This window comes from Podarcis erhardii (genome assembly GCF_964252035.2).
Source record: "Podarcis erhardii genome assembly, chromosome: 6".
NCBI lineage: Eukaryota > Metazoa > Chordata > Lepidosauria > Squamata > Lacertidae > Podarcis > Podarcis erhardii.
In genome coordinates, this window is record NC_138510.1 from 41,574,866 (window position 1) to 41,598,550 (window position 23,685).

Below are 23,685 nucleotides of genomic sequence, written 5' to 3' on the forward strand. Positions count from 1 at the left end.
ACCGACCCCACCAGCAACTGCAGAACCATCTCTCCAATACCTGCTCCTGTCACCAGCACAGTAGTGGCACAGCCTGGAATGAAAGTGGCACCATGTTACACCTTTTGCAAGAAGCAGATAAAGGAGACTGAACAGATGCAGCAAGATCCAAATGTCCCATCTTTAAGAGCAAGATACAAAGGTTTCTTGGAGATTTTTGAAATGTTGTGTGGTATAGAAATGCTTTTAAATATACACATATTTCCCCCCCCAGGGGTGTGATAAAATATGAAACAGAAGAGGGCACCCAAATGTAAATGGCAGAAGTCTGTGGTACAAATGCTGTGCCGACGGAAAGGACAAAGGCTTTCCTATGCGAGCGAGTAAGATACATGAACGTTGCTCTTGTATGATAAACCAAGTGCTTAAAGCAGTCGTCCTTGCACATTCCCCTGGCAGTAAGCTCCAGTGAACATAACAGGACAATGGTCGTCATCCTGTTGCCTTCCAGATGCTGTTGGACTACAAGTCCCATGAGTCCCAGCAAGTAAGACCAATGGTCAGGACTGATGGGAGTTGTAGTCCAGCAGCATCTTACAGACTGCCTACAGTTAAATACGCAGAGGATTTGGTTGTTTGTTTTTATTTTTTTTTTTTCACAAGCTAAAGAAACCAGGGATTACCTTTTATTGGAAAGTTAAAAGCATGGCCCTCATTTAAAGGGCTCTGCTTTTATGGTGGTTGTTGAAGCTATTCTTTCTTGGTAGAAAGAAAGAACAAGGAGAGACCTGGTTTACCTTTGTACTGGAGGATGTCTTCAGTGTAGGCCAGGACACTAGGGAAAGTGCTGCTGAGGAACAGGCCCAGGGAGGCAGTCCCCACAAACAAAAAGACAACGCTGTAGGAAAAGATCAGGAGCAGGAAGAATGTTACAAGCACTCCAAGCTGCAATGACATAAAAGGAATGGAGAAAAAAAATAAAATTAAATATGGAGTAAGATTTTTTTTGCGCTCAGCTAAAAAGACTTGAGTAACCACCACTGCCACCGGGACACACCCACCCACCCGACTGTATGAGCCTTGCCTCTGGAGAGATTCACAAACACGGCATCATTTGGTATCTTGTCTTCCGATAATGCCCAGCTGAACATGGAAAATGCTTCAGAAAAGACACACGTTGTGTGTCTGAGATAAGAGAGCTTTAGCAGAAGGCGGCTGATCTGAGCCATTTCATGCATGAAAATCACCACTTGATGCTACTAGTGCAGCACATCGAACCCCCCCCCCTTTGATTTTACAGATATGGCCACCAAGCTCTACTAGTGTATCTGATGTCCCCAGCAGACATCACAGTGGGAGCAAAGAACAGGCTCACTTCACTAACCCAGGACACAGCAAATTCTGCACCGCTGGCTGTACTCCTTATTTGTGTGTGTGTGTGTGTGTGTGTGTGTGTGTGTGTGATATATATATATATATATATATATATATATATATATATATATGAGGTGGGTTAGGCTCAGGGCCACCCAGTGAGCTTCATTTATGTCTCCAAGGTCCTAGTCCACATAATATCCTCCCACCTTACTGCACACTCTTGAAAATAAGATGCAGAAGACAAGAAGTTTTTTTTTGGGGGGGGCAGATGCTCTTTTCCTTAAGGACTAGAAGCTTATTACTTCCCTTGCTGACAGTCCTACATAGTTAGGGCCTTTGAGACTAACCAATTTAGGCTGCATTTTTATACACGCTTGTCAGGGTCAGGGAGTAAGCCCTGTGGAATTCAGGGGTGAACATGGGTAAGAGCATACACAGTTACTGTGGCATAAATCGATTCCTGCCTAATATAAGATTAAGGCATAATAAACGTGTTTGCTGGTGGTTGCAGTTTCTCTGCAGCTTGCTTGGGACAGGGGAAGCGGGGTGTGTGTGTGTGAGATAAATACTTTATAGTAAAGTTAAGACGACCTGCTGCCTGCCAGCAGAGAGAGGCTGGTTTAATTAAAAAAAAATTTAAGTGTAGTGCTTCTTCACAAAACACACAAATACAAACATGGGGGGGGGGGGGAGAGACATACACACAGACAATCGCACACCCACAAACACAACAGGGGAAAGAGGGAATCGGCTTTTATGCTAGAGCAGTGTGTTTTTCTTCTTCTTCTTTTTACCCCAGTTTATATTTTTACGTGAGAACAGGAGGAGAGAAGGGGCTTGGTTCCAGGAGCCATGCTTCTACCTAAGCCACCTACCAGCCTGGTGCCTGCCTTTCAACAAGAACCTGGCTGGGTCTCTGAGGGAGAAAGTTCCCACTTGGAGGCTGTCAAGCTCCGCCTGCTCGGGAGACAGAGCGCTGAGGAGGGAGGGAGGCAGGCAGGGGAGATGGCAGAGAGTTACCCTGCAGTGCACACACAATTTCCCAAAGAGAAATTTTTGCGTCAGCTTGCTGCTGCCGCTACAGGACGCACAGAAATGCAGCTAAGGCAGAGTTAGCAATAGCAACGGCCGCACAGGACAGGAAGCAGACCAGCTTCCCAATTTTTGCAATACAGTCATACCTCGGGAAAAAAATGCTTCAGGATAAGTATTTTCGGGCTGCACTCTGCGGCAACCCGGAAGCAATGGAGCGCGTTACTTCCGGGTTTCGCCGCTCGCGCATGTGCAGACACATGCATGGAAGTGGCAAAACGTGACCTGCAGACGCACAGTCGCATCTTACGTTCTATTCAGGATGCGAACAGGGCTCTGGAACGGATCCCGTTCGCATCCCGAGGTACCACTGTATCCTGTTTTTTGACTATTGCACACAAGCACGCACACACGATTCACGATATACAGTGGTACCTCTGCTTGCGAACGGGATCCATTCCGGAGGCCCGTTTGCAACATGAAAGGCCCGCAACGTGAAACGCCATATCTGCACAGGTGCGCAGCGCGATTTGGCGCTTGTGTGCATGCGTGAGTGGTGAAACCCGGAAGTAACCCTTTCTGGTACTTCCAGGTTGCTGCGGGGCGCAATCTGAAAAAATGTAACATGAAGCAAACGTAACATGAGGTACGACTGTATTGCCAGGTAATTTTTTTTAAAAAACCCCCGTTATCACAAACTGCTCTTAATATCGATATAAGACAGTATATTGAGATATCGCCTGACCCTAATAACAATTCCCTCAAGAAACCCTGGAATTGGAAGGCATGCAAGGATAAGGAGACTGCTTTGCTAGATATCTCCAGTCGCCCCCCCCCTTCAGCACAATTTCCAGGGTTCTCTGAATGAAATGTCCCAGGAGTAGGGAGCCTGGGGCCACCCAGAGGTTGTTCAGCTGCTTGGGGCTGCTTGGAGCTGGAGGCCAATGATGTCTGAAGGGCCACAGGTTTCCCATTCCTGCTCTAACCAATTTGCTTGCATTGCTCTCAGCTGCAAGAATACTACGCTCTTGCTTCCAAATGAGGGTGCCAATCGCTGGTTATATCCATGTTACTGGTCTGCCAGACATGCCATAGCCAGAATAAGCCTCTCTGCTACCTTGGAAGAGAGGGAGAAGAAGAAGATATCGCCATACCACATTGATGAAAACCATAGTTGCTGGCTTCATTCTGTAGGACACAGGGATGGAGATGAGCCGGCCCAGAGTGATGAATCCCCAGAAGAGGCTGGGCAAGTAACCAGCCACCTTGTGTCCCACGGAGAGTGGTTCCTCCACAGCGTAGCTGTACACAAACCCAGAATACTCGCCCTGCAGGAGAGACCAGATTACTTACATAATCTATATATCACACAAACCTCCAATATAGATCTATATTCCCAGGACACACACACAGCAGTAAGAAATGAAAAAGCATAATGTAAAATAATTGGTTTACTAACACATGCGAACCAATATACAAAATTAAAACAAACTGAAATCACAATAGTGCATTTAAATTTATTTTACTTTTTAGCGTTTAAGAATGCTTGCCTTAGCAGTTCTGAAAAGCCTGGAGAAAACAGAAATGCTTTTGCCTGGCACCTAAGTTCTAGTCATGAGGTCTCTGGGTGGGCTTCCTTGAAAAGGGCATTCCAAGGATGAGGAGCCACCACAGAAAAGGCCCTCCATCTGTGCAGTAACCACGCACCACACTTCAGACAGCAGGGGCCTGTGATGGGGATGTTGGCGAATGAACAGATTGAGATGGGACAAGGCAATCCCACAAAATATTTGAGTCCTAAGCCATGAAGGGCTTTGAGAGTTAAGACCAGCACCTTAAATCTCATTGGAAGTCAGGGATGGTGTTTCATTGCAGCCAGATGTGAGCTCTTCACTCAGTCCATGTTAGGAAACGAAGTTAGTGTGCTGGGCTAGCTGCAATTTCTGAACAGTTTTCAAAGGCAGCCCCATGCAGCCCACCCTCAAAGTTACCAGGGCATGGACAACGGTCAAGATTGTATCTACTCAGGAAGGACTGCAGTTGGATTAGCCACAACCAACAGAAGGAACTCATGATCCTGGAGGCCCAAGAGATAAAGATGAATCTAACAGCACTCCCACACTGGCACCTTATCCTTCACAGAGAGTACAATCCTCAGCAAAGTTGGTTGAACAGCACCTCCCTGGGCAGACTGACCCTGCTGACCCACACAGCACACCTCTGTGTTATCAGGAATGAGTGTCAATTAGTGCTTCCAAACCCCAGATAAACACTTCTTCCAATTCAGCTGGAAGAGACAGAGGTGGAGGACTCCATTCAACTCCATTCAAATGCCTTCATAAAAATGCTGTAACATATTGGGGGGGAACAGAATGGATCCCTGAGGGACCTCTGCCCCCAAATGCCGTGGGCCAGAAGTCTTGCAACTCTGCCTTCCAGAATGGGCCCTCCAGGTAGGAGTGGAACATCCATCCCCAAGTCAGAAACCCTTTCCAGAAGGAAACCATGGCCAATGGTGTTGAGCACTGCTGAGAGATTTAGTAGAATCAACAGAATTACATTGCATTCCCCCCCCCCCACCCTCTCCTAGCAGAAGTCGTTTATCAGGGCAACCCTGGCAGTTTCAGTTCCAAATCAAAGTCAGACTCCAGACTCAAATGGATAATGAGTGCTTGAAGTTGACCAGAAAAGCACTCACTCCACCAACCTGCCCAACGAAGGGACATTTGAGATCAGCCAATAGTAGTTACAATTCTCTGGGCCTTGTTTCTTGTGGTTTTAAGAGTGGCTGCCCGCTGTAGTTCACCATATTTAACACTCTCAGGCCATGAAAGGCTTACAGGATAAAATTGTAAAAGGTGTGTGTGGTGGTGGGGTGGTCCTCAACTTTAAGTGGGTGAGAATTCAACATATAGTGTAAGAGAGCAACTGCAGTGCCAATCTTGGGCGAACAGCCCAATTAAACAAAGGGCCAATTCCTCATACTCTTAGGTGAGATCAAATCAAAAGAAGGCAGGAAAGACCATGAGCTTTGAACTAAAGCAATGCTACTAAGAGTGAACCAGCAGGCAGTACCTGCTGGGTGGAGGGAGACAAGTTTTTAGCTGAAAGCTCTCCATGAGCACTCAAGCCAAGCTACACAGATCAAGTAAAAGACAGTCTTGAAAGCACTTGTTCAGCCCATTCTAGGGAATCTGGGGTGCCCCAGTAGTGCAAATTGGGTAGGTCTGACACTGACTCCTCAATTGTTGCTCTTACCAGGATCCCATCGGTCATAAAGAGGAGAAGGGCACCCATCACATGGACAGCAAAGTAAGAGCAAGGAGCTCCTATGAAGTTCTTGCTTTGGCAGCATCCGAAGAGGTCCTCATGCCCTGGGTAGAGAAAACAATAGCACACAAGAGTAGTGAAGCTTCTTGGGTACCCAAACGGTCTCTCTCTCCGCAGCAAAGACTTGCAATGTTTCTATTCTGCTTAATGTATGTGTGGGGTTTTGTGTCAGCGTCGCTTGTGCAGGTTCTCTTTACTATTCGCTTGTGTTCCTTTGGTGGTGAGAGAGGTTGGGGTTGGCCTAGGGTGTGGTTGTTCGTTTGTGATTGGCTGTGGTGAACTTTGTTTTCATGTGTGAGTGGGGTGGGTGGGTGTTTTTGGATCAGGTTAGCCATATTGATTCATATGCTGTTGGTGGGTTATTGTCGTTGTCTTGTTGGGCTGTGTATGTGATAAAGGGAGCCATACCAGGGTAAAGATGTCTTCTTCTATTCTGACAGGTTACTTCTGAAGGAATGCAGTCCTTGGCAGGATAAAGGCTGCCCATAATTTGACTAGATGGACCTTTGGTCTGATGCAGCTGGCACTATGGGAGGTGAGGCCCCAAGGCAGATACCACCATTTTACTGGTTTTCTACATGCACCAAAGTGGAATGGGCATTAATATTCTATGGCCTTTAAAAATGTGTCTGTGGGAGATGGTCTATTGGTTTATTTTGCTTTTGCTTTTATTATGTATTTTGTGTTTTCATTTTCTTTACATTGTAAAATGTCCTGTGATATTCAGATGAAGGGCAGTATACAAATTTAATTAATAATAATAATAATAATAATAATAATAAAGTGTTCCATCTCACTGCTGCATGGCTTGTGGGGTCAAGAGCAGCCAGAAATGTTTGCATGTATATAAATGCATCCCAGTGTGTGTGCATAGAAAACGACAGAAATATGCAACACCTGGCATTCTTGATGCATATGGGCAAATGCATCTGTAAGCTGCTACACAACACAGCAAAAGCCACCAAATAAATAAATGAGACATTTTTAGAAGGTACACAGAAGTTACTTCTTTCAGAGTTCCAGTAGTAACCTTCCTGGCAGAAAGACAGGCTGCTTTTCGTCTTCAAACCACTCTGTGTGTGAGATAATTGCTTCCCTTTTGCTCATGGGAGTTATCGCAATGCAGGGAAACAGATGCCTTGGCCCAGAAGGAAACACCTTCCTTGCTAGGAGGCCAGAGTGGGCATAAAAGATCATTCCCAATTTGGCAAAGGCCTTAACATGGACCAGAACAAAGGCTGGTATTAAATGCAGGACAGGTGAGAAGCTTTTGCAATCACACTGACATTCCTTCTCTGCTACAAACTGGGGTGGAATCTACAAACATATAAAAATCGTTCTGAAAATGCTTTTTTTAAAAAGCGTTTTTAAAAATACATTGAATTTTCTATAAGGCTCACGATCGCCATCTAGTGTCACATTTTATATTGCACTTAAAACAGATTTAAAATGTTTTATTTGCAGCTGTATAGCTGAGTCCTGGGTAAACGCCAGCAGAGAAACCTGCCCCCAGGAATTTCAATTCATTGCCTACAGAGCTAATACTAAACAGAAGCCAAGGACAAATAATGTACGATATTCTAGGATCAATAGGATTCAACCTATTTGGACTGATTTGGCTTCCTTAGTTTTATATGTGTTCTGGGAACATAACCAAAACTATGTAGCTGATAGCACAAATAGGGTTCTAGCCTAGTACTCAGGGGTTTGCTACGCCGCTGTCTCAGTGGCCACCCAGATGCCCATGGCAAGCTCACAAGTAGGACCTGAGCTTGACAGCCCTTTGCCCTCTTGCAGTTTCCGGCCAGAAGCACACTGTCTCTGTCGGAGGAGGTAGAACACAGCCATCAAGGCAGTAGCCACAGACAAGGAAAAACATGGGAAGCTTAATGCAGAATATTTCACTCTGTGCTTTGCTTCATCCCTTTCCAACAGCAAAACAACACACCCTGTCGCTACAACCTGTGGAGAGAAGGCGGCTCTGATACCATGGCAATGGGCTCTGCATGCACAGCCCGGATTGGCAGCTCTCACCTATTTCTGGCTGAGTTCTTGGCGAGGAGGTGGAAGAGTCATCCCGGTCGGCTATCCGCGTTTCCAGTGCCAGCTCATCCGCAGGCAGTAGTGGGGGGCTGCCGCTTTGACACCAAGGCACCAGCCTCTCCTTGTAGAGCAGCAGGAAGACCGCAAAGGGGACTGGGAGCTGCAGAACAACAGGCAAAAAGAAAAGTCAGCCGGGCGCACGGTGTGTGTCTTATAACAATTTTCAACCCCTAGGGTTGATATCTGCCCTTCTCCATGGGAGGGGGCTGCTGTTGGCTCAGATTTTTATTTATTTATTCAGGGCACATCTTCAAAGCTAGAGCTTGTAAACCTTTGCACCTCCAAATTGCCACTGAGCTCCCGCCAGTCCCAGCTGGCATGGCCAATGGTCAGGAATGATTGGAGTTATTTATCTGTTGTATTTAAAGGTAAAGGGTAAAGGGACCCCTGTTAAGTCCAGTCATGACCGACTCTGGGGTTGCGGTGCTCATCTCGCTTTACTGGCCAAGGGAGCCGGCGTAAAGCTTCTGGGTCACGTGGCCAGCATGACTAAACTGCTTCTGGTGAACCAGAGCAGCGCATGGAAATGCCGTTTACCTTCCCGCCTATTTATCTACTTGCACTTCGTGCTTTCAAACTGCTAGGTTGCCAGGAGCTGGGACCGAGGAACGGGAGCTCACCCCGTCGCGGGGAATCGAACCGCCGACCTTCTGATCAGCAAATCCTAGGCTCTGTGGTTTAACCCACAGCACCACCTGCGTTTAGATATCACTTTTTCCCTCCAAGGAGGCTCAAGGTGATGTACATAGCTCTCCTCTCCCCATTTTATCCTCACGACAATCCTGTGAGGTAGGTGAGGCTGAGAGGCAGTGACTGTCCCAAGGCTACCCAGTGAGTTTCATGGCTGAGCAGGGATTTGAACCCTGGCCTCCCAGGTCCAAGTCTGGCACTCTGTTTCACAGTGGAGCTGTGAGTCCAGCAACGTTGCTTGTAGCTGAATTGATGAAATGTGGGCTATAAATCTTTAAAATCAACAGTTTTGTAACAATAACACCCCCACCCAGAAGAAAGAAAGAAAGAAAGAAAGAAAGAAAGAAAGAAAGAAAGAAAGAGGTTCCTCAGCCCTGCCCTGGTATACTGGGAATCCCAGCAAGCCAAGCTGCAAAAAACTTAACCTAGAACATAACATTTCAGACATCTTCTGGAAAGAAATCCTTCTGCAGCTCACCACCACTAAATGGCTCATTCCCTTTTTAAAAACCTAACTTTCCCTGTGAGTTATAAAGAATACACCCGTTTTCAGCTGATATATTGATGTCCAGAATGCAGTGCCATTTCTTGCTCTGCCAGCAGATGGTAGGCGAGCAGCATAGATGCCCACAGCGTTTGTGTCCAGCCCAAACTGCCTTGAGAAGCTACACATTTGGAAAGGAGGGGCTTAGAAGCCACGGTGTCGCCTCGCCTCTCTCCCCACAAATCTGAACAGGCGTTGCCTAAGCTTTCACATGGGACAATTCAGTCCTGCTTTACTGTAGAGACCGCTGTGTAATTCTGTGTTCAGGTACACAGAAGCAGCGCCCTCTGCTGTTCCTCTGCGGTACCAAAACAGAAAATATGAATTTAAAACTCTGAAATGTTACAGTGCTTTCACATTACTTTTAGTTAACATCTACTGGGGTGTATTCTTTCATGTGTGGGATGGTGATGGGGTATGAGAGGAATAAATGAAGCCGTCTTCCTCCTCTCCCCACCAGACTGATGGCAGAAGCCAGGTCGTCTGTCATTAACAGCTGGCTTCACATATATTGTTTTTGCTCTCCTCTGTGAATGAGCAGGAGCTGCAAGTGCACATTTCCTGGTTTTTGTTGGCTGGAGGTATTATTTCAATGTATGGAGCATTTTCTCCCTCTTGATTCCCCCTCCTCAGCTGAATTCATTTAAGAGCCCTCCATTGTTCACAGAACAATAGGAACAAGAACAGCCAGTTCGGTCCCATGGAAGAAAAACGTTTTCCCCTAATAGTTAGAATCCTTCCGGAGGTCAGGAGCAGTTTGCGTTAATGGCCATGAAAATCAGAGCAGAATAAACAGACCTCCCGCTGCCCTTTGGGAGAACAGCAGGCTAGACATGTATAAGGCCGGTATCCTGTATTTCCCCTACTGTCTCAGCCTTTACTTTGCCCTCTGTGAAATGGCAATAGTGACCTTGTTTGCAAATGCTGCAAAGGTGAGTTCTGGCTGGGGAAAAGCACTACCAAACATTAAAGTAGCATACAAAATATCCGTATTAATCTTCTTATGGGATCCCTGTGGGATATAAATAAGATTTGGTCTCTGAATTGCACACAAGCCGTCACAATGCTCCAGAATAAAATGAGGAAATCAATCTCAGGCTCCCAAGAATGGAAAACTCAAGACAAATGGAAGGCCTGGATTTTAATGAACACAAAGAATTAAATATGTGAAGAGGAATCTCATCTAGAGTGTCACCTTTGTGAGCAAAGGTTGGAAGATTATCCCGGAATTGCCGTGATTTGCTTAACTGGGTCAGCATGTTAGTCCAGTTCAAAAGCAAGAAAATGTTAATTAGAATCTTTGCTACAGCTTTTCTTCTGCTAGCTCCTCTAAAAATAAACAAAGCCAAATTAGAGAGAACACATGCAGCACAGCCTTCTGATATTACAGTCTACGGATATCACACACACACAAACCCTACATGCACAACGATCTCCTGCTTCTGGTTTAAGTGCTGGTGCAGTACAGCTGAAATGATAATTTTTAAAGGTAGCATTCAGTAGCTTGTGATGCACCTCCAATGTCTGCTAATCTGTTGTAGGCCCAAGCTCCTTTTCTGCCTATAGAGCAGCAAACACTACTGGGAGTACGAGCCATGCTGAAATATGGGACGCTGCTCTTAGGGGGAAAAAGTGACCCCAATGGAACCTTCAGCGCTACTGTCTGCTAGCTCTGCATGGTTCATTTTGCAGGTGGCACCTGGCACAACTTTTGCCCGTGCAAGCCACATTCTGAGCCCTGAAGCTGCAACTGCCAGAATTCCTTGGGGTGAAAGTTTCTGCACACATCCCTGGAAAGTTCAGCCAATATTCAGGACGCTGAAAACCCCACTCAGAACTTTGATCCTGATCCACAATTACAGTAAGCTCGTAACTTACCCAAAGGTTACATTCTGTGGATCGTGCCTAAAGCCAAAATCATGTAGAGTCAAAATTCATTGGGTGCAATGGCAGCTCTGATTGCCAACGTCATTTCCCCTGGAACCCCAACCCTTTTAAATTTTTTTTTGCCACGCACGTAAAACTAAATGCACACGTTCAATGTGCGTAGGTTGCTGGCTTACTGTACCAGAACTTCAGAAGTATCAACAAAGCTGCAGAATGCATTCTATAGTTGTCATATATCCTCCTTTTCCAGGAATTAAAACTTAAAGGGAAATTGGGGCTATTGCTGGTAGAGCTATGAGAACAAATGAGATCTAAAGCTTGCATACCTGCACAGACAGCTTCTCTCAGAAGAGTGTGGGTACTTATCATGTATTTATTGAGAAATTAATATTTAGTCAACAGGAGTTGTTGTTTGGTGCTGCTTTTCCATAAAACTATGCCCAAAGCAATTTTATAATGCAGAGGGCTGTGATTTATGTATTTATTACATTTCCATCCTACCCTGCCTCCAAGAACACTGTACATTGTTCTCTTCCCCTCTCAATTTAGCCTCCAACAGACCTGCTTGGTAGTTTTGGCTGATGGGCTCAAGATCTCCCTGCCCCCCACCCCCCAAGCCTCATTAACAAATGAAGATTTGAATATTGGTGTCATCTGGGATGCAGGTGGCACTGTGGTCTAAACCACTGAGCCTCTTGGGCTTGTCGATCAGAAGGTTGGCATTTTGAATCTGTAAGATGGGGTGAGCACCCTTTGCTATGTCCCTGCTCCTGCCAACCTAGCAGTTCTAAAGCACACCAGTGCAAGTAGATAAATAGGTACCGCTGCAGCGGGAAGGTAAACAGCATTTCTGTGCACTCTAGCACTTGTCACGGTGTTCTGTTCCGCCAGAAGCAGTTTAGTCATGCTGGTCACATGACCCAGAAAGCTTTCTGTGGACAGACTCTGGCTCCCTCGGCCTGAAGCGAGATGAGCACCGCAACCCCATAATGAGCACTGGAACCCCAAAGTCGCCTTTGACTGGACTTAACTGCCCAGGTGTCCTTTACATCTAGTCCAGCATTTGAACTGTCATGCCACATGGCAGGATAAGGAGCACATGACTTCAGCCAATTTCTATCCTGAACTCAAGGGAAAATGTGCAGGTGGCAGTCTGCCTCCCAGATAGTGGGAGCACTATTGCCTTCTTCAATACTGGTGCTGGGGCAGCCATGTTGCAGGTGAGGAGAAACAATCCACAGATCAACCAAACTGGAAACACACAGGTGGAAGGATCAGTTTTGCAAATGCAATTTTTATTTCGGAAAGTTCCAAGTGCAAAAATGCAGCTTGCGAAGTTGAGCTCAGACTTGGTAGGAAGGCATCCAAATGTTAAGAAAAAGCAACAAATGTTATTGAGCATGGGCAGAGTGCTGTGCTTTCCTCTCCCCTCCTGAATAAGCACAACCCCCACTCAAAACATCTGGGGCAAGGGAGCTAGGCCTCCACTTGGAGGGAGTGAAGCTTCCATGCAGGCAACTCTTTATTTTTCTTTGTTAAAAAAAGGAAAATAAAATAATATTGTGGCCCCTGAAAGACTTAACAGATTTATTGTAGCACAATCTCAGATGAATGGACAACTGAATACTATGCTTGGGTGAAATCCCTCTTCCAAGTCCATCCAAGTGTTTCACGGGCACAACGATCCCTTTTCAATATCTGCTTGTGTTTTTCACCTTTAAGAAAAGGGGGAGGGGAGGCTGAATGGTGCTGATGAGCTTGTTTGGCTTCCACAGCTGGGTTCATCTGCCAAGATACACACAGGCAGGGCCAAGGCATTTTATTACAGGATCTCACAACTCGGCATGCTTGCTTTGGGGTAATATACTAGACCTCCTGGTACACTGTTTAATGCGAGGCCTTGGCACAGGCCTCACCAGCCTAAACAAACAGCAAAACCATTTCATGGCTAAATGCTCTGCCCACAATGCGAAGCAAAACCCAGCCTGTGCATTGATGGAAAAGGTCACGGAAAAGGTGGCTCTACCTATCATATATCTTTGCGGCAGAGAATGCTCATCTAAGAGGTTTTCCTATCCTGTGGATGCAGGGGGTTGGCTTAATTATGAATTCACATTCTGTATGCCGTATAACAAGTATTTATTGTTATTGCTGGCATATGGTCCAAACAGCTAATTTGATATGATCTGAAAAGTATAATAGTATTTAAGTAAGTACGTCTTTGCCTCTCTAACAAAACTAGCAGTTTCGCACTTGGGTGACATTGCTCTTCTGAACACCAAGGGTTCTGTTGGTCGCACATCTGCCGCTAGGAGTAAATCACACACCAAATTTTTAAAAACACTAGTGGTGTTCAGCCATGCACATTGGACATGATAAACACACACACACACACACACACACACAAATCTAAGGGTGCCTCAAACTGGGTAGTTTTCAGGTGATCATCAGGGGCTGAGTGATGCAACTTCAGTTGCCAGCTTTTTCTTCTGGCAGGTGAACCTTTTCCTACAGCCAGCTCTGGAATATTTTCATTTGATAAATCTCTGCATATCAAACAACTATTAGAGGAAAGGAGAAGCCAGGGATTGAACCTGAGACCTTTTGCATGCAAAGCAGATACTCTCATACTGAACTGGTCCTCTCCCATTATATCCCTTGACCCATCACCCATTTGTTTTTATTTAGTGCTCTACCTCCAAGCTTGCTCAAGAAAAAGCTTGCTGCTAGTACAGTCATACCTTGGGTTACAGCCGCTTCAGGTTGCATTTTTTGGGGGTTACGGACTGCCGAAACCCAGAAGTACTGGAACAGATTACTTCCACGTTTTGGCGGTCACGCATGCGCAGAAGTGCTAAATTGCGCTTTGTGCATGCGCAGAAACGCCAAATCGCAACCTGCGCAGACGCGGGTTGCAAACACTGCGGGTTGCGCATATGCATCCCATACAGATCACGTTCGCAACCCAAGCGTCCACTGTATAAAAAAGTACAAATCTTGCCTTGTTTGTCTACTGTAAGCAGAAGACTAGCACCCCCACCCTCACTTAGTACCTCCTGCCCTCTGTCCCAATTCTAAAAAAGTCATGATCCCATTTCAAGGTGCCTCTACCAATATGTGGGCATATTTTTCAGCACAATGCACCCAGTTTATTAGCGTGTTTGGCCTTCAGGAAAATAGCCCAGATATAGTATATCCCCATAAGAAGTGAGGTTATAGATATAAATACAGTCGTACCTTGGAAGTTGAACGGAATCCATTCCAGAAGTCCGTTCGACTTCCAAAACGTTCGAAAACCAAATTGCTGCTTCTGATTGGCTGCAGGAAGCTCCTATAGCTGATCAGAAGCCGCAGAAGTCCCATCGGACCTTTGGGTTCCAAAAGAACATTCGCAAACTGGAACAATCACTTCCAGGTTTGCGGCATTCAGGAGCAAAAACGTCCGAGTTCCAAGGTATGACTGTATAAGCTTCTGAGTTCCCCAAACACAGAGATTTCTATGGACTATCACCCCAGATTTTAAATGTCCCCTGTTTTCTTGATTACTTCATTACCAACATATGGCCATATCCATTGCTTCAACAAACAAAAGGCTTTGGGACAAGGGTCCATTTTTAGAAAGACCCCCAGAGGCTTGCCTTGAATTGCACATCAGCCAGTACAGAGGAGGACTTGCTTGTTCATGCAACACATTGAGATGAGCCCACTTGCTCTTTTTGCTGTCACCTGCTGCATTCACCTCCAGGTTCTATTACTTAACAGGCTGGTGTAACAGGAAGAAAAATGTAACCATTTTCAGCACAGCTGTCAAGTGTTTCCGTGCTCAGGTGCCAACTATGACAAAGTCTCTGAGTTCATGGGGCGGCAGGTTCTCCTTTTAGTCAAGACCTCTTTTAAGAGTGCTGCAACTGCTCGTTTCTATAACCAGGGGAGAGGGTTCATGAACTTACACACAAACCTTGCCCAAAACCAGCACTCGGGCAATTTAAGAATGACTGTGGACCTTTAAGAGTACCACTGCTGAAATTTTAAGTTCCCACTTATCAGATACAACTGCTCTGTCTCAAAAGCTGCTGTGCAAAGGCTCTGCTAGATGCAGGAGCTATCCAATGCAATATTGTCTTCCCTGAGCAATGGTATTGAGTAGTTTCTGTGTCTTGAGCCTAACCGGACCTTGCAACCATCATCTGAGGCTCTTCTTCATGTGCCTCCTCCACAAAGGGCGGCAATATGAGAACAGGCCTTTTCTGTGGTGGCTTCTTGCTTGTGGGATGCTGTCCCCAGGCAGACTCACCTGGCACCTTCATTACATATCTTTAGGTGTCAGGCAAAAACGTTCCCCTACAACCAGGCCATGGGCTAATTAAGCAATCAGTGGCCTTCTAAACTGTTTTTGTTTGTCATTATCTTACATATTTTTATGTTTTATATATTGTAAACTGCCCTGTGTTTCGCTACTAAAGAGAAGCTACATAATTCACATCATTTTAATAAATTCCATGCAGTATGTTGACTGTTGATGCCCATTTTTCACCTGTTCTTTCCTCTGTGACCAGAGATTTTTCACTTTTCACTGAACCTGGTTATAGTGCTTCTGTTGCATTTTGCAAAATCTCAGGCTGGAGTTTTTCACCAGCCTATCTTTAGGCAGAGAACATTCATGTCCTCCTTATCCAACCAGCTCCATATGTTTAGCTTGACTACATCAGATCTGGCATACAAGCAGGTGGTTCTAATATTTCACAGGCGAGGCAGAAAATAGAAGTTTCAACGCCCACCCAAGGGCTAGAAATCCTTGCAGAGGCTGTGAAGTGTTAAAAAATTATGCAAGCATATTGTATGGGATATCTTTAAAAAGATGAGGCTTATGATATCAGGAGGAAATAAATATAACCAACTGTCCCTCTAGCAACAGAATTTATGGAGATGCTACCCAGAAAAAATTACTTCAGCTACTGAAGTTCAGTCATAATTTGGTACCAAAATGCTGCTTCAGAATACCTCCAAAATGTATTCAGAATACTTTTCTAATGTATTCAGACACTAATTACCTAATAATGCAATATTGTTATGGCTACTAGCCAGAGATTGCTGGCTCTCCGCCCAGAATAGTTAGCTCCTGCAAGTGAATGGTCAAAAGACGGTCAGAAATCTGGGTTGAATGAGACACCTACCAGGTCTTGGAGAAAGAGACTTCACCTGCCCCCATCCTGGCTAAGAGAAAAGGGCAGAAGTGTGTCTGCACATGAACAGGTATCAGTTTGCAAGAGAAACTGTGTGTGTGCACGCGCATGGAGAAGAAAATAAACTACAAGTTCACTAAAGCTGGGATATAGGGCAGACATGGGAAACCTGTGGCCCTCCAGACACTGTTGGACTCAAAGTCCCACCAGCCCCAGTTGCTATGGACAATGGCCAGAGATGATGGGAGTTGTAGTTTGGCAACAGCTGGAACCCCATTTTTGATTTAGGGAGTCTCACCTTGGAGATGCGATGTGGGCCAGCAGATCAGCTGCCTCATAGGAACACCCGCTGTTTGTAATTTTTGCTCTAGGTAAAACTATAGAGGCAAAGATACCCTGTGTCTTCAGATGCTCTTTCATCCAAACCAGACAGCCCTGTCCCTGGATCTTCTCAGCAGTCAAGGAAACGGGAAGTGCACAATAACCCAAGGACACACATAAGCATAAGGCACAGTTAATCTGCATCTTACCAGCAAACATGCTGGTGAACACTGCACAGATCACTGATGCCCACCCTTCCTTTGCTGTGCTGGGAACAAACCGTTACATGCAAACCAGTATTCCTTGCTTGCTCTTCTCAAACAAACAACAGGGACAAGCCAAGAACAAACCATGGCTTATTCTTAGCTCGTTCTTGTAGCTTTCCCCTTCCCAGTGTGACAAAAGGAGGAGAGGACAATTTGGGCAGTGAGCACCAGGGACCTTACTCTATCCTGATAAGCCAGTTAGTTAAAAACTCTGGCATGCCATTTTTGCATCCTTCTGTTAATCCAAGAAGCTCAGTGTGGCTTATATTATTTCCCAAACAGTCTCCCATCCAGGCAGCTTAGGGGGCCAGCCAGGTTAGGTTCAGTACCAGAGCTGGCAAGGAGAAGCTGGCAAGGTGAGAACAAATCAATGATGTAAGAAAACAAAGCCTTTCACTAAATGTGAACTCTTGTCCTGTTTGCTTAGTTTACACCTATATTTTCTCGGTAACGTGGCAGTAATATTTCTGAATCTCGCCCTGCTTCTCACAGAGCTCGAATAACTGGTTTAGTTCATAACTAACAGCAAAGCACAGGGAATGAGGCTAGAGAGAAGAGAGATAGGGAGAAGAGATAGAGAGAGGGATGAAGAGAAGAGAAGAGGAGAGGAGAGGAGAGGAGAGGAGAGGAGAGGAGAGGAGAGCCTGTGCTTGAACTTGACACTCAAAAACTAGCAAGAACCTTAATAACAGAGATGCTTTAAAAAAGCATTTCCATTTCCTAAAATATTCCCCTTTGTCTCCCAAGTCTTTCCTACCTTTCATCATGAACCAAGCATAGTGAGTATTATCATCTTGGAAACCAAGAGGCATGTGTGACAGCTGTTCCATGCATAATGCTCACAGTGGAGGCTGTACTATACAAGACAATGTTCAAGATGGAGGTGTTACTACTACCCAGCTTAGCCAGGCTGCACTAAGCACATTTGCTGAGACTCAATGATGCAGATCCACACCATACATTTAAAGTACACCTAAACATACATGTAAAGCACATGACTTGCCCCAAATGATCCTGGGAAGCGTAATTTGTTTAGGGTACTAGGATCTGTAGCTGTGTGAGGGGAAGACTCTTAATTCCCCAGATTCTTTGGGGGAAATCACATGTTTTTAACTTGCGTTGGGTGTGCTTAAATGTATGGGGTGGCTCTGCGTGCAGTACCAAATTTGCCTGGAGAAGGGAACTTGTGAGAATCCCTACTTTTACAGAGACAGTGAAAACCTTCCACTTCTTCATTTGATTCCCAGACAAAATCTTGCCACACTTATGGCTTGTGAGGAATCTCGGCAGGAGTTTGGTGAACAGGGCTGTAGTGTCCCCTCTCTAGAGCATTTGTCCCCAAAGTTTGCTGAACTACAGATCCCACCATTCCTGACCATGGGCCATGCTGGCTGGGGTTGACAGGAGATGGAGTTCAACACTGTCTGGAGGCTACAGCAGGATGGGGAAGGCTGCACTCGAGTTTCACGTCAACTGCTTTTGCACATGCATGTATGTGCAGATCATTCACACTCCAACAGAAACACAACCATACGTCCAAAGCAACACAGGCCCCTTTAATTCATGCTAACCAGCAGGAAGACTGGAAGCTACACACAGGCAATTTAAAAAGCAGGAAGAAAAGCGGAAAGGCAACAATGCCCCTGATATCAGTATGCCCAAAGCCTTCTATATGCTAAGGGGGGTGATTGCCTGTGTTTCCTATGGTATATGTACACAATAAAATCGTGCCATAGGTTTGTCATGCTTATTTTGTCCTAGAGACCTTCATAACAAGGGTCAATTTTCCCAGGAGGGTGATTTGCCATGCCTGTCTGTGCCACCTGTCTAAATAAATTCCTTCTAGTGTTTTCCAGGCCAAGGTTATCACTGCCTGTGCTGCCACTCAAAAGTGGTTGATCAGTTCTTTGCTCTTTGGACCTCCATTAGCCACTGAAATGAAGTCAGAAATGCTAATGGGGGCAACGTAGCTGTGTGTTGCTTGGTAATAGGTGGATATTAGCCGGGTATTGACTATATTGTGTTTGTGGTTTTAAAAGTATTGATCTTAATAAGCTTGTATTTCAGATGGCTGTAAACCACCTTGATATTTTTGAATGAAAGGTGGTATCAAAGTGGTTTTTAATTGATCATAATACAAAAAATATAAAATATTAAAGCCCAAGATTTGCAGGTGTGTGTGTGTGTGTGTGTGTGTGTGTGTGTGTGTGTATATATATATATATATATATATATATAAAGAAATAAACCTGGTGTGGACTTTCAAAATGGCCCAATGAGAACTGAATAAGCCCAGAGGCCTGAGAATGCTGACTGGCTGCATGGGGTGTGTGGGTAGATGTGGGAAAGGATAATGGAAAGAACGACGAATGATGGAACACAGTGGCTGAAATCCTGGACAGCAGCATCCCACACTGCCACATTCTGTTGCAGTTACCATTTCTTTCAATACCATTTCACTTTAATGAGAGAACAATGAAGGCAGGAAGACAGAAGAGCTGATTTGGTGCCAACATAAAACCAAAAACGGTTTTAGACGTGCAAAGTGGAATCAAGTTACTTTCCCTGACACACCACCTTATGCGGGCTCCTCTGAAGAAGCCAGCCAAGAGACACATCCCCCCCCCCACTGCCCTGCTGGTCAAACCACTTTAAGCGCTGGGCTGGAACAATCAGCCAGGAGAAGGGTGTCACTACTTACGTTGATCAAAGCCATAATCCAGAAGGCGTAAGACACCCGCGTCACCACCAGCCCTTTTGTGGGCAGGTCGTAGTGTGACAAGTTTCCAGGATGATGGGGGACGAGCGACTTCCGGATGTGAGGGAGGTTGCTGCTGCCAGTGGCCGTGCTGTTTGTCAGGATGCAGTTGGTGTCCGAGAGAAAAGGGTCGGCTATCAGAGGGCTCAGCAGGGCACCAAAGCCCACAAAGAAATGAAGGGCCTACACAAAGGAATGAGAAAATATCCTTATGATGTCCAGCAACAAGGCACACACAGCACCTCTGACAGCACATTAGAACCCTTAACAGTAAGAACCCTCAAGTAAGAACCCTCTAGCATCCTTCCTGGGACAAGCCTTCTCCCATCACTACTGGTGCATTATCTCCAAAAAAAAAAACCTCCCAACATGCAACTTTTAATGGCACACAAATCCTTTGTGGGTTAGAATGTGTTATTTCATTAGGTCTGCAAAGGGTTTTATATGTGATCCTCAGCAATTGAAGTGCTCTTGCTGCTGTGATACAAGTGACTGGCGTATTGTGCATGTATCAGGTGCAGACATATGATGTGCTGCAAACACTATGAACTAGGACTCCAGCTAGCACAATTAAGACGGCGTCACTGCTGCAATAGTATTGGGTGAGTGTGAAGGGAGCCAGCTTTGCAACACAGGGTTACTTCTTTGCATGCTTTTTTGCTGGGGGGACGCAGGGGTATGCATAACCCTAAACATTTTGTGGATCTAAGTTTGACCTCATTGAGGGGCTGTATTTCAATATGAGTAGGAAAATGAGAGTACCCCTAAAAAAAATTAAGAAAAAAGTGCTGCTTCTTCCACTTTGAGTTCATGTCAAAGCACTTGGATGGGGACATGGCCTGTGGAAAGATGCCCCAAGACACACAAAATTGGCAATACCTACACAGACCAGTTTCTGTGCAGATATTCAATGTCAGCATGAACTCTTCCAAAACAGAATTGAGTAGTTATATCTGAACCTGCTTATTTAGAGTGAGATTATTAATGGTGCAAATAACTTCAGGAAGACAGTGGTGATGCAAGTGTGGCTACACCACCATCTTCAGTGCACAGGATGTTGTGCATGTGTGAGGTAACTGGATGTGCTTACAGAGGGCATTCAGTCTCTGTGTTCTCAAAAGACGTATGCGCTGGTGATCTTCACTGTCTATGTGAAAGATGGGCAGAACATGGAGGCAGGACAGCAACGAAGGAACAATCCAAGCAACTAAGGAACACTCTGTGGGTTAGATTCTGATGCTAAATTGTAGCTTCTTTTGGAAAGTGATGCCTGGAAACTGTTTCCAGTTTCACAATTTAATGCTAACCTGAAAGCAGGAGAGGTTCTGTCCTGATGTGACTCCACAATTCTAGCTGTACAATAGGGATAGCATTCAACCTTACAAAATACAGTGTGTGTAGACAGAGAGGAGCAAGGATTTGGGACACAAGGAAAGATCAAAGGTCCACAAATGCACCTGCCATTGGTGACTGCAGATTGTTCTGGCCACTGGTCCTGAATTAGGGAGAGTCCTACCTTTCCGCCAAGTTTAAAGACAGGATAGGGACTTTTCTTCTGGCTGCATTGATTCCAGAGCCACCCAGGAAAGCAGCAAGACTGGCCAGTTTTTCCAAGTGCCTCTGGTGTTCAGCAAAACAGAAACATACCCCTCATCCTCCTCTGCAGGATGGCAGCGCTGGCAGGAGTTCCTCACTAATGGTCTCATTCAGTGTGGCAAATCAGAGGAGATTGCCAACCCCTTCCTTGGTGGGAGGGGGCAAGGATACCAGGCCAGCCAACATGTGTGGGTCCCTAACAAGGGCTCAAGATAGAAAAAAACTCCAAGCATCTAGAGAGAGTTAAAAAAGGGGCCAACCACCCCCTGTTACTTGTCTAACCTGTAGGAAGACAGCAGAGTCCTTCTGATAAATCTTCACCAGCTGCATATTGGAGAGGGTGTCGATGCAGCCCATGGCCAGGCCAGCCACAGCCATGACCACTGCAAGCACCACCACATTGTGGCAGACTGGGATGATGGCAAAAACCACAGAGATCGCAAGTGATGACACAAAGAGGGCGAACAGAGACTGAGCCAACCTGGACCAAAGAGAGAGAGAGAGAGGGAAAAAAAGCAGTTTCGTTATTTAAAAGATAGACATCCCACCACCCAACTGTAGCCTTTGAGGCATTGTGCATCAAAAGAAAAACTATATCGCACACACATATATTATAACAGGACTAAACAGAAATGTACAGTTTTCTGCAGATTAAAAACAGCAGCAGAGTTGAGCACTTGGTCCTCCGGTACAACAAGATGTTTACATGGTACTTGAAAACAATCAGTGTAGGAATCAGAATAATGTACAAAGGAGACACAGATGAGGCACCACCACAGAGAAGGCCCCGTCTCTGGTTGCCACTACTTTACCTCCAAAAGTAAAGGTGGGTTTCCATTTTTTTTAAAAAAACAACCACCCAGGGGTGGGGAACCTGCAGTCCAGCAATACCCAGAGGGCCACAGCTCCCGTTATCCTGGACCCTTGGCCATTCTGGCTGGAGATGTTGTTAGCTGGAGTCCAACAACATCTGGAGATCACCAGGTTTATCATCCCAATCTTAAAAATACTGGTAATGTTAATATGGGACCAGACATACTGCCTCCTATTTCTACCAATCTGCACAGTAGCAGCTGTATTTGGGACCAATCAAAGTTACTAAACTTTCATGAGCACTTCCTCATATAGTGCATTACTGTAGTCACACCTGAATGCTAACAGAATATGAGTCACAGCTATAAACCAATCAACTTTGTCTAGAGGTGCTTTACACTACGAATGACACGTGAGTGTCCGCAGGGTTGGAATTAATAGTACCAAGTTTGATTCTTTAGGGCAGCCTTGGCACTTGACACCTTCCAGCTGTCTTAGACTATATCTGCCATTGACAGCTGTGCTGGCCGGAGCAAATGGGAGCTGTGGTCCAAAAGCGCTGGAGGGTTGACGAAGGCTGCTTTGGGGGCAGTGCAACCCAGCCTAGAACAAGCTATATCCCAAGTCTTTGACCAAGTGTATCACCAGCCAATAGGATGCCCAGTTTACTGGCACCCCATTGAGCCCATTACTGATTTCAACCACCTTTTCAACACTTCACCTCACCTGTATTCGATATAAAAAAGGAACAGAACTGTCCACCCCCACTATACTGATGACACCTAACTCCAAATCCTCAAATAACCTCCCTCAGAGCTTTTTAAATACCCATGGTATGGCTCTGCCCTTAGACTAGAACCATGTTCAAATCTCACATGGAAATTTTAGCTTGGCCTTAAAGCTCAACTGGGGTATCTTTTGGGCAAATCAGTATTTCCGCCTAACCTACTGGAAGGACAGCAATGTATATTTGCCTAAGCTCCTTCAAGGAAGAGTGGGATAAAATCTTTTAAAAATAAAAATAAAAAACAACTTTAAGTGAAATGCCTTTAGGTAAAATAAAGGAAGCCTTGTTGTGTTCTATGGTTTTGTGTTACAGAGGTGAGACAATAATCTTGCTAACCTCATAAAAGGCTATAATCAGTTAGCAAAATGCAGAAAAACCAGGAAGGACAGCTATCAGTAAAACTGGATAGCAGCTGGTGGAGTGGGTGCATTTTGACTGTACCACTTGTAGAATCTAGTGATTCAAGACATGCAATTAATTCTGCATAGAGAACCAGGCCAAACCATCCTTTTTTGAAAAGAAGAAGTTTGACTGCAATCCCAATCCCACTTGCCTAGGAGTAAGAGCCACTGAATTCATAGAATGCTTCTATGTAGATGAGGTTAGAATTGCAGCCAATGTCTAGAAAAGGGAGACGGACGGACTTGTTAATAAGCTAACATAATAGCAGCTTTCAACAGGAAAAAAATATGTTTTCCTATGTTTGCTACAGTAACCCCACAATTCACGTGCATTTAACTTGTGCTTTCAGCTTGACGTACTTGGCTAAATAAATAAATAGGGGGTGGAAATTTGGGGAAAATACTTTTGTAATCCCACCCCCTATTAAACCCAGTGTGTTTTCACTATACACGATTTTGGCTTTAGGTGCGACCCCCAAAACGTAACCCCTATGTAAGTTGCCTGCTTGCAAAAAAGTCTCCATTAAAGAAACTGGCCTCACATTCTGAATTATACAATTGTCACTTGAATAAAGAAAAAAGCCTAAATATACTCAGGCTGCCACATACACTGCAGGA

General features: G+C 45.2%; 1 protein-coding gene across 1 annotated transcript in view; it reads right to left on the reverse strand.

Moving 5' to 3' along the window:
• The window catches only part of MFSD4A (major facilitator superfamily domain containing 4A), a 44,507-nt gene that overhangs the window by 5,152 nt on the left and 15,670 nt on the right, over positions 1–23,685 (reverse strand). The window contains exons 2-8 of the mRNA XM_081865251.1: positions 21,349–21,547; positions 19,414–19,653; positions 7,753–7,921; positions 5,647–5,762; positions 3,543–3,716; positions 777–924; positions 3–73 (exon numbers count right to left, since the gene is read on the reverse strand). Coding sequence (XP_081721377.1) covers positions 3–73; positions 777–924; positions 3,543–3,716; positions 5,647–5,762; positions 7,753–7,921; positions 19,414–19,653; positions 21,349–21,547 — 1,117 coding nt within the window. The remainder of the gene's footprint in view (positions 1–2; positions 74–776; positions 925–3,542; positions 3,717–5,646; positions 5,763–7,752; positions 7,922–19,413; positions 19,654–21,348; positions 21,548–23,685) is intronic.